General features: G+C 43.8%; 1 protein-coding gene across 7 annotated transcripts in view; it reads right to left on the reverse strand.

Moving 5' to 3' along the window:
• EPHA5 (EPH receptor A5) overlaps positions 1–19,163 on the reverse strand; it is a 258,320-nt gene that overhangs the window by 61,171 nt on the left and 177,986 nt on the right. For 4 of the 7 annotated variants that reach the window (XM_079949369.1, XM_079949366.1, XM_079949365.1 and 1 more), the window contains 2 exons: positions 11,684–11,808; positions 4,520–4,679 (listed from right to left, as the gene is read on the reverse strand). The exons of the other annotated variants lie outside the window; for them this stretch is intronic. In XM_079949369.1, the coding sequence (XP_079805495.1) occupies positions 4,520–4,679; positions 11,684–11,808 (285 nt within the window). The remainder of the gene's footprint in view (positions 1–4,519; positions 4,680–11,683; positions 11,809–19,163) is intronic. 7 annotated transcript variants of the gene reach the window in all.

Below are 19,163 nucleotides of genomic sequence, written 5' to 3' on the forward strand. Positions count from 1 at the left end.
CCAGCATGACTAAGCCGCTTCTGGAGAACCAGAGCAGCGCACGGAAATGCTGTTTACCTTCCCGCCAGAGTGGTACCTATTTATCTATTTGCACTTTGACGTGCTTTTGAACTGCTAGGTTGGCAGGAGCAAGGACCGAGCAACGGGAGCTCACCTGGTCACGGGGATTTGAACCACTGACCTTCTGATTGGCAAGCCCTGGGCTCTGTGGTTCAGACCCCAGCGTCACCTGCATTTACTAGGTGAGGTAAAGGTTAGGGTTATGGGGTTGGGGTGCTCATCTTGCTTTCAGGCCGAGGGAGTCGGCGTTTGTCGACAGATAGCTTTCCGGGTCATGTGGCCAGTATGACTAAACTGCTTCTGGCGCAATGAAACACCATGATGGAAACCAGAGCGCATGGAAATGCCGTTTACCTTCTCGCCACAGCAGTACCTATTTATCTACTTGCACAAGTGTGCTTTCGAACTGCTAGGTAGGCAGGAGCTGGGACAGAGCAACGGGAGCTCACCCCATTGTGTGGATTTGAACTGTCAACCTTCTGATCACCAAGCCCAAGAGGCTCAGTGGTTTAGACCACAGCGCCACCACAAGTTCCAATGCTAGCTCAAGAGGGCATCCACATACTCAGTCCAGCACAAAAACCCAGCCTTGGTTTTCTCCAAAACTTTGTTTCAGCAACGTGTTTGCTTGCGGGGTGAGGAGGAATCTTTTAGTTGTTGCTTTTTTTGGACAAATTGTGAGTCAGAATTACTAGATGTTACAGAAATTAGAATTATTACTAGCTGTTACAGCAAGGGGGATTACGACAACAATATAGCAATGTTTTCTGCTGGAGCCCATACTTCCTCATAATATGTAATTTTCTGCCCTAATGAAGGACAGCAGTGAAACACTTTTGTTTATTTACAGAAATTGTATACAACCCAAAGCAGTATAAAATAAGAAATGTGAATGCAGAAAAATTAAATTGTGCCTATAATATACCACATATGTAAAACCTGCATACCTCAAACTCTTGAGGTATATATGTGAATCAAACATAAGTGAAACATATATCAGCATATCAAGTTGCCTTACACTGAGTCAGATATTGTCTCCATCTCATCAAGTTGCTCTAAACAGCAAAGGCTGTCCATCACATTTGTGGTTGGAGGTCTTTCTTGAGAACTTTAACTGGAGATGCCCAGGATTGAAGCTGGCATGTTTTTCTATCTGTTAAAGTTTTGCTTCCGCAATAAAGCCTCACTAGAAATAGCATCAACAACCAACAACCCAAGTAAAGGACCAATAAATCAACCCCACAAAGATGGATGGAATAGGTATGTTTCTGTTTGTCTTCTTTCAAAGACAAGATATGATGCCAGTTGTTCGTGGTCAAATTATGGTTGGAAAAGTTGGCTATCATTGACACAAGCAAAGAAATCTAGCATGTGGTCTAGGATCATAGAATCATAGAGTTGGAAGAGACCACAAGGGCCATCGAGTCCAACCCCCTGCCAAGCAGGAAACACCATCAGAGCACTCCTGACATATGGTTGTCAAGCCTCTGCTTAAAGACCTCCAAAGAAGGAGACTCCACCACACTCCTTGGCAGCAAATTCCACTGTCCAACAGCTCTTACTGTCAGGAAGTTCTTCCTAATGTTTAGGTGGAATCTTCTTTCTTGTAGTTTGGAGCCATTGCTCCGTGTCCACTTCTCTGGAGCAGCAGAAAACAACCTTTCTCCCTCCTCTATGTGACATCCTTTTATATATTTGAACATGGCTATCATATCACCCCTTAACCTCCTCTTCTCCAGGCTAAACATGCCCAGCTCCCTTAGCCGTTCCTCATAAGGCATCGTTTCCAGGCCTTTGACCATTTTGGTTGCCCTCCTCTGGACACGTTCCAGTTTGTCAGTGTCCTTCTTGATCTAAGAGTTGCTAGGGGAAGAGGCTTGAACTGAACTAAGCAAGCAGAATTTCTGAGTATTTCTTACTTCCCCAGTGCTATACTGCAAACTGCTTTTGGAACTCCCCACAATTTGAAAGGCAGCTTTTCCCTCTGTCCTGAAGGTGCTTCTGCTAGTAAAATCTAGGCCTGGAAATCTCTTTGGAATAAGATGCATAGTTCTCTGGATTCTGGCCATAGTCACACTTCTCAAAATATTACTACCAGAAACACCTTTTAACACAATTCACATCAGAAACTGGATTCCAAGCTTGCACAAGTGGAATCATAGCCTCCAGGTCTATACTGAGTTGTAATTCTCTCACAACATGCCATGAGTAGAAACCAGTTTGACAACACTTTATTTTCAACTAGAAGGATGAAGACTTTATTTAATATTTTTTACCAGCAGAAAACAGAGAAAAATCATCAACTCCTTGGAAAAAGCTGCAGAGCATGATCTCTCTTGCATCTTTCAAAAGCTCCAGCTGTGTTTTGGAAATCAGAACTATTTCGCTAAATCAAACAAGCTCATTAGCCATTGTTGAGACCTTTCCCCAAATTTCACACATCCTTTGTAGTAAACAGATATGTCAACAGTAACATGCTATCCTTCCTCCTTAATCCAACTGCAGAACAAAAGATTCTATTCAGTCTCCCCTTTCTTCTAGTCAAACAAAACATTTAAAGGTCATCAGTTGTGGTCTGAAGGGTGCCTCTGAACAACCTAAAGTGCTTGGATACAAGGGGAACCAGATAGAGAGATTCAGAGCATATCTACATTACACATCTAAACTGGTAATTGTTTTCTCCCCCAGGGAAAAAAACAAACATGTAAACCCCTGGAGTTCCAAAATGAGGTTCCAATGTTTTTGTTCGTGTTTTTTTTTGGGGGGGGGGGGAGCCATGACAGTTAAGATGGTAAAAACCTAATATAAAGGTCTGTATTGTAGATCTGCTCTTAGTGAAAGCAGCCTACATTTTCAGACGTTTAAATGGCTGTAAATTCAAGGACCAATGTAGTAAAAACGTCTTCGGTGGGTGGCTTTTTTGGTTACCCATGCAAGATGTTCACAGAGTAATTAAGATAACAATCCTTTAAAAAACGCACGCACACAAAACCCATTTGGAGAGCAGTTAAAAACCTGTTCACTTCAAAGTGCTCCTCTTAGGAATGTCCAAGATTAGTCTCTTGCCACAACTCAGTACTGAGATCAACCAGTATATTTCCTTGCCACAATTATACCCAGATTCAAGAAGCTTTGAGGAACACAGGAAGTAGCCACCTATTGAGTCAACTGTTGGACCAACTTGCTCTGTATTGTTGCAGGGGTCAGCAATTTTTTTCAGCAGGTGGCCGGTCCACTGCCGCTCAGACCTTGTGGGGGGGCCGGACTATATTTGGGGGGGAAAATATGAACGAATTCCTATGCCCCACAAATAACCCAGAGATGCATTCTAAATAAAAGCACACATTCTGCTCATGTAAAAACACCAGGCAGGCCCCACAAATAACCCGGAGATGCATTTAAAATAAAAGGACACATTCTACTCATGTAAAAAAAACGTTGATTCCCGGACCGTCCGCAGGCTGGATTTAGAAGGTGATTGGGCCGCATCCAGCCCACGGGCCTTAGTTTGCCTACCCATGGTTTACAGTGACTGGTAGAAACTGTCTATGGTTCCTGCCAGGAGTCTCTCCAGCCCCACTTTAAGATGCTGAGGAATGAACCCAAGACCTTCTGTCTGCAAAGCATTTGTTCTGCCAATGAGCTATCGCCCTTTAGGATAACTTCACCAAATGTACACCAAATATTTACACATATGCATCATATAGGCACAATTGAATCAGACAGCTGGGAGGACTCAGGTTTTCTGCCATGTGACCTGTGGAAGATTTGAAGTTCTGTTTGTCCACCATGGTTTTAGCACAGGGTACATGGAACCCTGCTTGTGACAGTATGGTACTTGCTGTCTTCAGATGTATAGCCAACCTATTAACATTCCAGAGGTTTTTTATTTATTTTAAAGGACCTGAACAATATGTGAGAAGATTGTTACATTTCAGTATATACAGTGGTACCTCGGGTTAAGTACTTAATTCGTTCTTAACCTGAAACTGTTCTTAACCTGAAGCACCACTTTAGCTAAGGGGGCTCCTGCTGCCACTGCGTCGCAGGATGTTCTCATCCTGAAGCAAAGTTCTTAACCTGAAGCACTATTTCTGGGTTAGCAGAGTCTGTAACCTGAAGCGTATGTAACCTGAAGCGTATGTAACCCGAGGTACCATTGTATTGGGGGAGAGGGTGACGATAAAAGAAGAGGTTCTTTAGCATTCCGACTTCAGAGAAGATTTAAGTTTGAAATTCTGGAGGAGAAGCAAGCCGGTGAAATATGTGCTGAGCTTTCCCTCCCCACGCTTATGAATGATGCGTCTGAACACACAAGGCCACAAAGGGCTCCGGCGAGACAGGGAGAAGAGAGGGAGGAGATGGAGGCTGACGTGTCCCCTGCAAAGATATCGATCTGCTGACTCTTTCCTATTAACCATTACAGAGACATGGGCAGACAGTAATTAAAATGACTTACACACTGGGCTGGTTTCAAACTCAAATCTTCGGCTGAAGCTGCCGTACCCTGCTGCGGTCCGTGCTCGGATCTGGAAGACATATGCTGAAGCAGGTTTCAGTCCATCTGCGGTAATTTTCGTTTCCTTGGATTTGATGATAGTGTAGCTGGTCTCTTGATCCTTTTTGGCGCACGCACGCATGAATACACACACCCGCACACATACACAGACATAGAAAGGGAAATCTTATAAATAGCAGGCACAAGCTTGGTGGCTATAACTATACAGCAGAAACGCTAGGCTGCTGTCAACACAATGTCTGCAATCTCTTAACCACACTTAAAAGACTGAGAGTAGGCTGTGCGCTCGCTGCCTCCCTTCCTCTCTGAGTGTGAAACATGGTGTAAAGTTGCATCTGCTAAAGATTTATGCTTTTGTTGGTCTACTTTCACCAGAGTCTGTAATCTAGCTTCAAGCCCTGGTTAAGAATCAATTCAGTCTAACATGAACCTTGATTCTAGACTCAGGTAGGTAGCCGTGTTGCTCTGACGCAGTCGAAATATATATATATATATATATATATATATATATATATATATATATATATAAAATAAAATAATTGTCCAGTAGCACCTTAGAGACCAACTAAGTTTGTTCTTGGTATAAGCTTTTGTGAGCATGAAGAAGTGTGCATGCACACAAAAGCTTATACCAAGAATGAACCTTGATGCACACATTTAACCCCAAACCATGGAAGTGGGGAAATGAAGAAATTGAGTCTGCACTTGATTTCGCAACTCTGGATTGATACGGAAGGGGGGGGCATGTCTTCTTCACCTTCTTCTTCGCTACAATATATCCATTTATTTCCAATTGTCAATGTCAAAAGGGACTAAAATCTATAAAATTCATAGAAACTCAACGTGCCAATTTGCTCAATATCTCTAGGACTCCATGACACCTCCCCTGTCCTCCATAATCCCTCAAGCAAGGTGTCAAGACCCTAATCCTGTCAAATCACTCTGCCAAGCCTTTCCTCCGGGCAATGCCAGGTGGCAGACTATACATATTTGGACCATTGTCTTCTCATCACCGGTACTCAGGAAGTGTTTATCTGCGCATATCTCCAACTCTGCATATTCCCCCTCCCTCCTCCATATGTTAATCCGTGTAACCCAACCTCTTCTTAATGTATTCATGATGTAATCTGTGTAACCCAACCTCTTCTTAATGTATTCATGATGTAACTGGGATGTATTTTGCACTGTATTTTGGGACATGGAGGGAAGTTTCAAAAGTTCATGTCACCCCTTTCTCACTGTTCAATCTCGCCTTGAACCTGTTGTGCAATAAACTTGGATCTTCTGCAGCTTGCTCCTGTCTCCGGTTGAGCTCATTTTCCTCCGCAGGGACCCGCGGACTTAGTCCGACGAGCTGGGTGGCAGAGTAGCCTCGCACCCAGATTTTACCGTAACAGGATAAAAGGTTAGGAGCGTCACACCTGTGGCACTCCGTATATGTAGGGGAGTAAATGAACACTCAGTTTTATATTTAACAGATGTGAGAATGGCAGAGTTGGAAGGGAGCTTGAAGGTCAGCCACTGCAACCCCATATTCAGGGTGAGATGCAACAGCATCTTTGGCCGGTGGCTGTCAAGTCTGAAGTGAAGGAGAGCCCACCATGTTGTGAGGCAGTCTGTTCACTTGTCAAATGAGGTTGTACCATTAAAAAGGAAAGTTTCTTCTGTGTTTAGCTGAAATGTGCTTCCCTGCAGTTGCTTCCAACCAGGGCCGGATTTAGGTTTGATGAGGCCCTAAGATCCTGAAGGTAATGGGGCCCTTTATATGTCCAGCTGCCCTTTGCCAACAACAAATTGCCGCTTTTTTGTGTTGAATACAGTATATGCTATATGGTCATTTATGAACCTAATAGGTATCTAAAGCCATTTGCACATAACAAAATATGTATTTTATCATAGTGATTGTTCAACTGAAATACAGTTAAGAAGAAGTATATTAATAGTGAAATAATTATTAAGCTCTAACTGTATGTAGGTTGAATTTTATTTGTTATCTATCTTACATTTTGGAAATGTACATCCGAGGGTTTTTTTCCCTTTAATTCTTTTTGGGCCAAGAGAGTGGGGCCCTAAGCTATAGCTTGTTTAGCTTATACGTAAATCCATCACTGCTTCTGATCTTTTCTTCTGAAGCAACAAAGTGTGTTCCATCTTCTGTGGGACAAATCTTCAGATATCTGAAGGCTGCTATTGCGTGTCCCCTTAACTTTCTATTCTCCAGGCTATAACATGCTCAGATCTTTTAAGTGCTCCTTGTGGGTCTTGGTTTCTCGTGCTGGGTCATGTTCAACTTGACCTCACCCTGGTCTCCCTCCACTGGAAATGCTCCAGTTTGTTCCTCCTTAAAGTGTGGCACCCAGAACTGGCCGTAACAGAACTAGGTGGGGCAGAATGGAGCTACAGCCCTCTGCAGGACCTCTGAGCTAAATAGGGGAAGGACAAAGGGCACACAACCAAGCCCTGCCCCAATGTCCTCACATGTACCACCTCCATGTCAGACCTGCCCCTGGGGTCCTCTAAGTTGTCTGAACATGATTAGAAGCCTCCTTGTGATAATTCAGGGTTCCCCAATACAGGGAGGCATCTAAGCATGTTCAGTTGAACATGGTTGCAAACCCCCTTCAGACACATCTGCACAGTGCATGAAGATCAGGGGTGGAATGAGCACAGGTGAGAACGGGGTTTGTGAATGCACCTCTGTAGCTCAGCCATCACATGCAGAAACTGAACACCTTAAGAGGGCTTATTACTTCTCATGATGTTGACATTATGTGCCCAGTAATGCCTAACATGGCATTTGCTATTTTAGCAGCTGCCTCATGTTCAACCTCTGGTGAATTAAGACACTTGGATCCTATTCACATTTACTTTGCTGCAGCCAAATTATTGAAAGGATATGTATTTTAAAATATAGATAGGGGTCTCATTTAATGAGAACCTGCAGCTATGAAACTTTTCTAAGCAGTCAAAAGGGATTGTTTGGCTGAAACATGTCTGTCAAATTTAATGTTAATATGGAATCATCTCCCTTTCTATATGTCTTTATATTCGAAGTGAGAGTTAGATACAGCTAGTTAGGTTTTAAAGCTGTACATTTGTATAATACAGGCTGCTTTGCTAATTTGATGAGACTTGAGAGGTTACAATTGCAATAGGATTTTGTGTAATCAAAGCTTGTTGTTGAATTTTAACAGCACAGTAAAATAATACAAGTGCATTTTGCCCTTCATAGAAAATGATCACTTTAGGGTTTATTATCACAATGTGACACAGTGGTTTCTGGGCAGTATATCCTCACAATGCAGTTGGTGGAGGGCATGTTTAAGCGCTCCCCCATGTATAACACACACACACACACACACACACACACACACATTTCCATAGGCTAAAGCCTTGACTGACTTTTTCCTCCTCTTTTTTGGCCTGGGGGAGCATCCAACCATTTGCAATGTTGCAGTAGTACAGTTAAGGAAGGAGCATTATTTGGCACAACAGAGTTGCCCGCTTGCGTGCTGCGCTAAACTGGTGCAGCATGGTGCTGGGACTCACTTCCACAGCGCCAAAAATCGCATCTGTGCAGATGCAGATGCCGAAAATTGCAGGCGCTCGCGATCTGGCCCACAGTGGGATCTCCGCGGGACCGATCCGGCCCAGGCAAGATAAACCTTGCTGACCCCTGCTTTGGCATGCCTGCATTTTAAATGTCCTCTCAGTTTGGTCCCTGTAAAGCCATGTGGGAGAACAGAGACCTTGCACAGCAACACTGAACATCTAAAATTCACACCGACACTGCCAGATTGGCATAAATGAATTGCACATTTGCAAATAGCACAAAACTCTGTTCTGGCCAGTCACCTGGGCAGGGACTGGTTGAAATCCCCGACTTCACTTGCTGGGGATGGAAAGAAGACTGGGGAGGGCAAGGCAAGGCAAGGCACAAGACTTCCTTTTCTGCTGGCGAGAGTCTTTCTTTCACCAATCCTTCCCAAAAGCCCGAGCTAGGCCTTTTCCGGTATTGTATCTAAAAAGGTAAAGGTACCCCTGCCCGTACGGGCCAGTCTTGACAGACTCTGGGGTTGTGCGCCCATCTCACTTAAGAGGCCAGGGGCCAGCGCTGTCCGGAGACACTTCCGGGTCACGTGGCCAGCGTGACATCGCTGCTCTGGCGAGCCAGAGCCGCACACGGAAACGCCGTTTACCTTCCCGCTGGTAAGCGGTCCCTATTTATCTACTTGCACCCGGAGGTGCTTTCGAACTGCTAGGTTGGCAGGCGCTGGGACCGAGCAGCGGGAGCGCACCCCGCCGCAGGGATTTGAACCGCCGACCTTTCGATCGGCAAGTCCTAGGTGCTGAGGCTTTAACCCGCAGCGCCACCTGCGTCCCTATTGTATCTATTGTGGCTCTAAAATTAAATGCACCCAACTGAGTGGCCAATTGTGTGGGTGTCTTCCACCCTCTAACCAGGCATGGCCAAACTTGGCCCTCCAGCTGTTTTGGGACTACAGCTCCCATCACCCCCTAGCTAACAGGACCAGTGGTCAGGGATGATGGGAACTGTAGTCCCAAAATAGCTGGAGGGCCAAGTTTGGCCATGCCTGCTGGGTCTAAGCAATGGAAATGTAGGAAGATGCTGCACTGATCCACCCAGTAATATGGTGCCCAGGGTGAGGACAAAAATTCCCCCAGCTTGATGCCCTCTGCAGGGGAACTGCCTGCCCCACCTTAAATATTTCACTGCTTCCCAACAGCACAAAGTCACAAAACAAGGAAGCAGCATGAATAGGAACAGGAATTAAGACTGAACTGCAATCCCGTTGCTGTTTTGAGTAGACTGGTGTTTTTTTTGTGTGTGTGTGCGAATGTGTGTGAAAGATCATTTATATTAACTATCAAGCCTAATGGATGTAATAAAAACAAAATGAAGTATGCAGGTTTTATTTCACTAAATTTAAACGACTTTGCTTCGCGCCCGCCCCACCCCGCTCACAAAAAAAGGCAATTCAAGTACGTCATCTTGATTCTGCACGTTGTATGTGAGCAAGTATATGATCATATTAATTTATTCAAAGTGTTTGCTCAGTAGCTCTTATCAGTGTGCTTTATAAGACGTTATTATGAAGGAAAACAGGCTTACTCTTCCCTCGGAAGAACAAAGAAATTAATGCTGAAGCCTTAAATCTGCTTGGGTGCTTTCCACAGGTATCTGGTTTGCCAGCAGGATACTGAACTTGATGGGAGATTGGCGTGATCCAGCAAGCTCTTTTGTGTTCTTAAGTTGTGAAGCGTTCTGTTCTCAGTGGCAGTTGTCCACATCATAATATTAACAGATGTTTGCAATAGATTTAGCCTATGCATTTTATCTGTATGTTGTTCCCTCAAGCCTGTCAGCCTCTTCTGTCCCCACCTGCTGCCAAGAGAACCCATTTCTGACTCTCCCCGTCTCTTCCACCTTTTTTCTCTGACAACCACCACTGTCTGCACACAAATGCTGTTTAGTGCTTTTTTGCATTCCTAGCTGTCTCAACAGAGTTCAGAAACAAAAACAACAAGAAGAGTTCAGAAACAAAAACCAGAAGATGGAAGAGTATTCCTAACGTACTAGTGATGCTCGAGGAAAAAGTGGAGGTAATTCAGAGCCCCCAAATCTATGGGAAACTTCCCTGTCAAGAATTATCAGGATTTCAGGCTGTGGGACAATGGGTGACAAACTCCTAAACAGCATGGCTGAGTTGTTGACTTTTTGTCCTCCATTTTGGAGTAAAGCTACCTGGGGGTGGGGGGGCAGAGTGATATCTCCTCAGTCCTTCATTTATGATTTCATGTAAGTCTAACCCTCATTTTGATTTTTCATGCACCACAATTCAATACTGAGTTAGTTGTAACTGAACTCAATGATCTCAGTAGGCTTCAGGTTGCCTAACTCTGGGCATATCTGTTCCATGTAGTTAAACTAGTTTGAGAACCATCTTTTCTTCCCAAGGAAACCAATGGACTGTAGCTCTGGCTCTGTGTGGTGAAGGAGACAGCTTAGGGATCTCTAAAAGAGAAGTTTCAGCATTGGGGCCAGCCCACCCATTAGGCAAGGTGAAGCAACTGCCTCAGGTGGCAGGATCCACAGGAACTGAAGGTCCTGATGTAGATCTGTATTCATCTCCTTGTTCTTGATATAGATCTTCACTCACCCCTTCTTCCCTGGTGGGGAGGGAAACACCATTTTGTGGTTTTCCTTAGATGCCAAAATGTCTTGGGCCAGCCCAGCAGATTCACAAAACTACAATTCCCATGTTGTGGGGTTTTGTTTTTTGTTAATTTCAGGGGAAATGAGAACAGCAAAAGTGGCATGAAGTAACTGACTTGGTGTTCTGAAACTATAATACTTGGACAAAGTAAATTCTAGAAGAGCCCAAATCATAGCTGTCAACGTTTTCCTTTTTTAAAGGGAAATTCCCTTATTCCGAATAGGATTCCTCGCAAGAAAAGGGAAAAGTTGACAGCTATGGCCCAAATGTCAACTATGGCAGAACTGCTATGCAGTAGGACAGCATCTCAGAGACCGAGCTACAAAGTTCCTCCACTCTAATGTAGCTAATTGTACTCTGGGCTTATTAAGATTATATTACAAATTCATCTATGTGATGGATGTTGAACATTTAAATGTGTCTAATAATAATAACAACTGTACGACATTTTGGAAAAGCAACAAGAATATGATCTACTGTATATCCCTCAATCATAGTTAATCAAGCTGCATTCCTGTACACACTTACCTAGGAGTAAGTTGGTGGGGATTACTTCTGAGTAGACATGCACAGGATTGCACTGTCAGTTTTCTTAATTTTAGTGAAATAAAACCAGAACATGAAACTAACAAGAAACCTTAATGTATTTGTTCAACAGAAGCAATGCACTAAGGAAAATAAGTATGCGCACAAACACACACACACACATCAAGGCTTCCTAATCAGTCACAGTATAATTAATTTGACATGGAGTTACAAACAAAAATTACTCCATCCCTTTTGAACAGATACGATAATTCTAACCGAGCAGAGGAAGGCAGAAATCAAAGATAGTTAGAACAGTGTTGCAATCGGACAATCACACCTTTTCAAAATATTTGATTTCATACTCCAGGATGATGCCATTGGGTCGATCTGGCTCCTGCCAAGAGAGTGAGATGCTATTTTTGCCGACTTTCCCTTTTTTCACATTTGTGATTGGAGATGGTGCTGCGGAACAGGAGAAGAAATCAAAACAGAGTCAGAATAATTACTATTTTGGATGAAGAAAAATAAATCTCCCCCTAATGCTGCGCAGCTTTAGAGCTTGTCAAAGTAGATAACAGCTCTTTGTTGTAAGCCGTCTATCAATCCCCGAGCGATAAATGAGTCAGAGTTTAAGAGCAGAATTTCTGCATTTTTCGCCTGGTAGAGAAACTTCTCCCATACAGTGGTGCCCTGCAAGACGAATGCCTCGCAAGACGGAAAACCCGCTAGACGAAAGGGTTTTCCGTTTTGGAGGTGCTTCGCAAAACGAATTTCCTATGGGCTTGCTTCGCAAGACGAAAATGTCTTGCGAGTTCCTGCGGGGTTTTTTTTCCTTTCCCCACCCTTTTCCCCAAGCCGCTAAGCCGCTTATCAGCTGATCCGCTAAGCCGCTTATCAGCTGATCCGCTAAGCCGCTTAACAGCTGATCCGCTAAGCCGCTAAGCCGCTTAACAGCTGATCCGCTAAGCCGCTAAGCAGCTTAACAGCTGATCCGCTAAGCCGTTAAGCCGCTTAACAGCTGATCCGCTAAGCCGTTAAGCCGCTTATCAGCTGATCCGCTAAGCCCGCTAAGCTGCTAATAGCGCTAATCCGCTAATGGGCTTGCTTCGCAAGACGAAAAAACCGCAAGACGAAGAGACTCGCGGAACGGATTCTTTTCGTCTTGCGAGGCACCACTGTACAAATATAACACTTCCCAGTCTCTTAGCCACAGAGCGTAACACTGGTTTCCTAAAAAGAGCAGCTCTGCTGGATCAGACCACGTTTATCATTGCTGCCTCCTGCCCCACTGCCAAGCTCTCCACGGAGCCTTGTAGGAGTCAGAGTGCTCCTCAAAGGATTGCTGCTTGGCTTCTCCACCTGGGAGAACTGGAACGCCTCCCTCTTGTTAAGGCATGTCCCAAGTCCACTTTGGGGGCCTAATCCGGCCCACCGGTCAGTTTAACCCGGTCCCTGTGGCAATTTATTCCCTGGGGTAAAATCCTAAAAAAACCTCAAGAACTTCAACACTAAAAAAGCTAAACAATGTCAACCCTAAATAAAGCTCAACAACTTCAATCCTAAATTGAAACTTCATCAGATCTGGCCCTCTTTGAAAAAAGTTTGGACACCACTGCTCTAGTTGGTGACAACAGAAGTGGGTGGGTGGGTGGAGCCCGAAGCAGGAGCTTTATCCTGCCCCCATGAGCAGGCCGGCTCCAGTATATTTGCTTGTTAAAAGAATAATCACCATGTGAAAAGAAAGCCTACCAGAGTAGGGCGAGTTGAATTTTTCAACTCTCAAATTCCCAAAATGAGGGGTGCTAAAAAGTTGTGACATGGTTTGGGAACTCAAAATGTATTTTGGTTAAACTGATATGCCATACTTTTCCATGTATAAGACTAGGTTTTGTTTTGTTTTGTTTAAAAATATGTTCAAAATTGTGGGTCGTCTTATACATGCATACAATCTCCCCCCATTTTATCAGTTTGGAGTCTTATACATGGGGGCTTGTTATACAAGGGAAAATGCGGTAATTTAGTTTTGCTTGGTAAGTAAAAGGTGTGTAAAATTGCACAGAAATTATTAAAAATGATTGCAGTTATATCGTATATTAAAAATTATAATTACTTATGTATTCTTATTTAGCATCACCTGACATTTTCGGAAGGTTAAAATTAAAATTCTTTGGTTTTCCGAAAGCAGTTTCTGTGCTTCTTCATCAAATGTAGACTTACCGAGCTTAACATTCCCCAATAAAAAAATAATAACAGAATTGAATTCCTCACACCCCAAAACATATTTTAAGACCCCCTCACTGAAGAAATTTGCAAAATTAAGTTTCACCAACTAAGATGACACGTTCTACTACAAGAGGAAACACCCAAACTCCTACTAAACTCCTACAGAGAGAAAGTTCTCAAATGTATTGGCTCTAATTGTAGCCTGTCTGGAATTGCTGATGTTGACTAGAGATCCCAAAAGCACAACAGGGCAAGCCAGAAAACTCTCTCTGAAAAGCGGGATATTGAATGAATGAATATGGCAAGGTCCAGATCTGCTTCTAACTTTCATTTTCAGCTACATCAGCAGAAATCGCCTAGCTTTAAAAGTCCGTTCCTGTTTCCATGGCTGTCCAGAAGCTTCTGGAAGCGGAATGACGGTTGAAACTATGAGCTGTCAATTTCGGCATCACACCATACTTAGCATAAAGCATGGTTTCTGATTTTTGGTTTGCTGGCCAACTGCAAATCAGGGTTCGCCAATCCATATATCACACTATAACATAGTTCAGCTTTCTTAACCGTAGTTTGGTGTGCTGTCTGAAGTGAGCGATGATGATATTCTTCTTCTTTTTAAACAACAATTACACAGTGGTCAGATTAAAAAAACAAAAAAGCACATCTAGTTCTGTGCTACCAAAGGTGTGCTGTGTCTTAGTTTTCCAAATGTTAGGCTTCTGTGCTGCATGACAAACTACTTACAATATAAAACTGCTAAAAATGTCTAAGTCATTGGACACCTGAAATAACTATTCAGATAGCAGCCATAACACATTTCCCCCCATTCTTCCTTATGTATTATTCTGGAGTGTTAACCCACTAAAACCCCACTTTGGTGATTATTTTTTTAAAGGAGTCTACTTTGCAATGCTATTAACCTTTGTGGAGTTTTCAGAGGCCTGAATTTCCGACTACACCGATCACTAACATGCTCATTAGTTGCCATGTAAAATGCTGTGCTCAACTTTGGGGAAGGAGGCAGGGGAAGAGATAAGAGAAATGGGTAACCCTATACCTAGAGTACTTTAGAAAGGCAGTAACTATATCCTTTTAGAATCTTCCTCAAAAGAAGTGTTAAGTATAACTGCAAGATAAGGACCAATTAAGCATGTTCAATCGATCTTTGCGGTTCAGGCACGAAACCATAGCTACTTTGCATCCTCCATACATCTAAATTACAAAACTCTGAAGTGAAGGAAGAAGGTATGCATCTCTTAGCTTTCTTTGTCAAACAAAACGTAATACAATCTCTGCAATCAGACAAAGTCTGCAATCATTCTATTTTAAAAGCTGGAAATGAGATACCATGTAATATGATCACAGGGGGGAAAGGACTGCTGTAAAAAAACAAAAAACAAACCAGTATTTTAAAGGTCATTGGTACTACAAGGACAATATCCTCTGAATAAGTGGCAACCAAATTATTGAACCATTTGATTTATTTTCTTTGTACCCTGTCCTTAAACAGATTCCCAAGACGGTTTATAAAAAGTTAAAATTACTATAAACAAAAAACATTCAAATGAGAAGATTTAAACTCTAAAGTATTACAAAAAACAGTGTAGTAGAAGCAAAACGGTTTCCAAAAAGTCATGAAAAGAACATGTTGCTACTTTTATAAAGAGAGGCAGGCTAAGGGAACATATTTAATCCTGACTGTTCAGAGAAACCTGCACATCTATGTTAACTATTCTAAACTTAATGAGTGTTCGCTCATAAATAGAACTGTCCACACGGCTTGATGTAAAACCAAATTTGAAGTGAACCTCAGCTGGAAAAGCATAGGAACTTTGAGGTAAGGGAGAAGAGTTCAAAAATCTTTTTTAAAAGGTAAAGGACCCCTGACAGTAAAGTCCAGTTGCAGATGATTCTGGGGTTGCGGCGCTCATATCGCTTTACTGGCCAAGGGAGCCGGCATTTGTCCGCAGACAGTTTTTCTGGGTCATGTGGCCAGCATGGCTAAGCCGCTCCTGGCGAAACCAGAGCAGCGCACGGAAATGCCATTTACCTTCCTGCCAGAGTGGTACCTATTTATCTACTTGCACTTTGATGTGCTTTCGAACTGCTAGGTTGGCAGGAGCTGGGACCAAGCAACGGGAGCTCACCCTGTCTTGGGGATTTGAACCGCTGACCTTCTGATCAGCAAGCCCAAGAGGCTCAGTGGTTTAGACCACAGACCCACTTCAAAAGTCTTAGGCCTTTGAAATCCTAAATTGCTTGTCAGATTGCTAATTTCAGATAGACAAGACAGACAGACAGATATCAAATATATATGAATGTCACTCAAAAGTTAAATACCCGAACAATTTTTTACATAAGCTAAAAGAATTCTGCAGGGTGTGGATAAATTTTCTCTTCAAAATATTGCATGTATTTATCCACAGTTATTTGCCACTCATGAGAGCTGGCAAATTTTGGTAAAATCTGGCTGGCTGGCAGGCATACATTGTGTCTTATTTTTAAGGGAGAAACAATAACCTATGTGGGGAAAAAAACAGACAATTGTGAACAGATGAATGCTGGCATGGAAAGATTTTGACAAGTCCCCGTAGCCATTCTCTGAACACATAGCTGCTTTGCATGAAAGAGAATCTATGGCTTATCCTAATGAAAGCTGTTATTACTATTATTGTTGTTGTTGTTGTTGTTATTATGCATGAAAAGCACAATGAACATCACACTGCCTTGTTTTAATCTTAAGTAGACAAGTTGGAGGGTTGAACATGTTACGCTGCCTGTACAGAGAAGTTTGCAAAGAGCTATATAATTTTATGATTATGTTCATCGTTTTTATCTCTTACCAAATGCTCTTTTCTTAAATTCACTCTCCTCCACACACACAAACACCTACACTCTGACTTCATGGGAACAATAATGTTTAACGTTGGCTGCAAAAAACAACAATCAAAATGCTTTTAATCTTCTAAGGTTCAGCTGAGACATCAAAACAGAACTTCTTACATCTAGGGACATTAATGACTAAATAAAAATAAGGCACCCCCTCACCTACAATCTCAGACCTTCTTGCCCGGCTTGGCACTTCACTCTTCCTTGTACCAAGCTAATCATCTGTAGTCTCAGTTCTTTGCTGAATAACTGTGATGCCTTCAGATAGCATCAGAACAGAAATGTGAAATAATAGAAATAATAGATACCTATCCCAGCCAAGCTCTGGGGAGATAGTGCAGGCAAATGGACATGGCACTGAGAGGCTGCTCAGGAACAGCTGGAAGAACAGGTGTTTGTATAATAATAGGCGCCATGGACCAGGGCTTCAATAACTACTATGGATTCTTCTGCCATTATCCAGTCTGCAAATATTTCACTTGCTCTCCCAGTACTGCCCCTCTAAAAATTAGTATCATTGCAAGACAACGTCTCACTAAATGCCTTGCACTACATGCTGCCACCCATTCCTCTTTTGTAGCTGCTTATTGTTTAGATGCTTATTGTTGTTGTTGGCATCCGTCTGTCTCGAGAGACAGTGGCATGTGCCTCCAGGGGTGAAGTCAAATCATAGTGAACTCTCTGGGACGCAAGCCTGGCCTGTGCGTATGGTGGTCCTGGGTGGCCCAGATGACAAGACCCCTCTTGGCTCTGCTGATGTGGTCAAAAGGAAAGAAGAAGAAGAAGAAGAAGAAGAAGAAGAAGAAGAAGAAGAAGAAGAAGAAGAAGAAAAAAGAAGAAGAAAAAGAAGAAGGAGGAGGAGGAGGAGGAGGAGGAGGTTGGATTTGATATCCCGCTTTATCACTACCCTAAGGTAAAGGTAAAGGGACCCCTGACCATTAGGTCCAGTCATGACCGACTCTGGGGTTGCGGCGCTCATCTCACTTTATTGGCTGAGGGAGCCGGTGTACAGCTTCCGGGTCATGTGGCCAGCATGACTAAGCCGCTTCTGGCGAACCAGAGCAGTGCACGGAAATGCCGTTTACCTTCCCGCCGGAGCGGTACCTATTTATCTACTTGCACTTTGACGTGCTTTTGAACTGCTAGGTTGGCAGGGTATCACTACCCTTAGGAGTCTCAAAGCAGCTAACAATCTCCTTTCCCTTCCTCCCCCACAACAAACACTCTGTGAGGTGAGTGAGGCTGAGAGACTTCAGAGAAGTGTGACTAGCCCAAGGTCACCCAGCAGCTGCATGTGGAGGAGCGGAGACATGAACCTAGTTCACCAGATTATGAGTCCACCACTCTTAACCACTTCACCACACTGGCTATACATCTGGCACCAGCTTGGCTGCAGGAGTTACCATGAGGAGGCATACAAGGCACCATCCAACTGTCTTAGGGACCCCACTCCAGATTTGTGTTGGGCTTACTGCTTAGCCTTCTCTTCTCCCAAAGATGTCCCACAAGGCAGTAGGCACACATTTTTCCTCGAGGTTTACTCCTGACGTGTTTCTCATGACTGAGAAAGGTGGTAGAGGTTTAGGATCAGCAACCTGGGCTACCTTCCCACGTTGATGACCCCCATCTGCCCCTCACTTCCCTCTACAGCAGCCTTTCTCAACCCGTGGGTCCCCAGATGTTGTTGGACTACAACTCCCATCACCCCTAGCTATCAAGGCCAGAGCTCAGGGATGATGGGAGTTGTAGTCCAACAACATCTGGGGACCCACAGGTTGAGAACCGCTGCTCTACCGCATGTGCAGAAACTGCCTTATCAACTGTTGGACCAGCGGCGTAGCTAGCCACTTGGCGCGACACATGCACCCTGAGTCTGGGGCGGGGCGAGCTGGGGCAGGGCATGGTGCGTAGAGCCTCCAAGGATTCTACCCACCACCTCCCCCTCAGCTGTAGAGCGGAGTGGCCATTTTGGGCAGCGTGAAGCCTGCAGGCGCCCAAGCTACTACGTTACTCTCAGGAGAGACGTGTGGCTCGGGCACACTGTAGGTCCGGTGGTAAGTGCCAACCCCCAAGGGGTGTCCCCCCCAGCTACCCCTGTTTTGGACCCACAATTGGTCTCGTCCACTTAATCTGCCACAGCTAGCCTTTGCATGCAGGAGAAGTCCCTAACTCACCAAGGGTTTGAGACTCATCGGCTACCCTCACCTGGTTTAACTGGCCAGTCGATACACACATTCACATACTTTAGTACCCATCCTGTTCATCTGATTGTTTAAACGGATTTTCCATCTGATGGTAAATTGTTTAACCTGATTTCACTTGTTTATATTTATTTTAAAGGGCCGTAGCTCAATGGTAGGGCATCTGCCTTGCAAAGAAGATCCCAGGTTCAGTTCCCAGCACACCTCCAGATAGGGTTGGGAGAGACCTCCTGCCTGAAAACTTGGACAGCAGCTGCCAATCTGTGCAGACAATACTGAGTTGGATGGACTGGTGGTCTGGCTCAGTAGAAGACAGCTTCCTATGTTCCAAATGCAATAAAAATTAATTCATAATGAATAAACACTTACACTGTACAGTCGTACCTTGGTTCTCAAACGGAATCCATCCTGGAAGTCCATTCGACTTCCGAAAACCAAGGCATGACTTCCGATTGGCTGCAAAAGCTTCCTGCACTCAATTAGAAGCCACAGAAGCCGTGTTGGATG

Source organism: Podarcis cretensis (assembly GCF_951804945.1).
Source record: "Podarcis cretensis genome assembly, chromosome: 13".
Taxonomy (NCBI): Eukaryota; Metazoa; Chordata; class Lepidosauria; order Squamata; family Lacertidae; genus Podarcis; species Podarcis cretensis.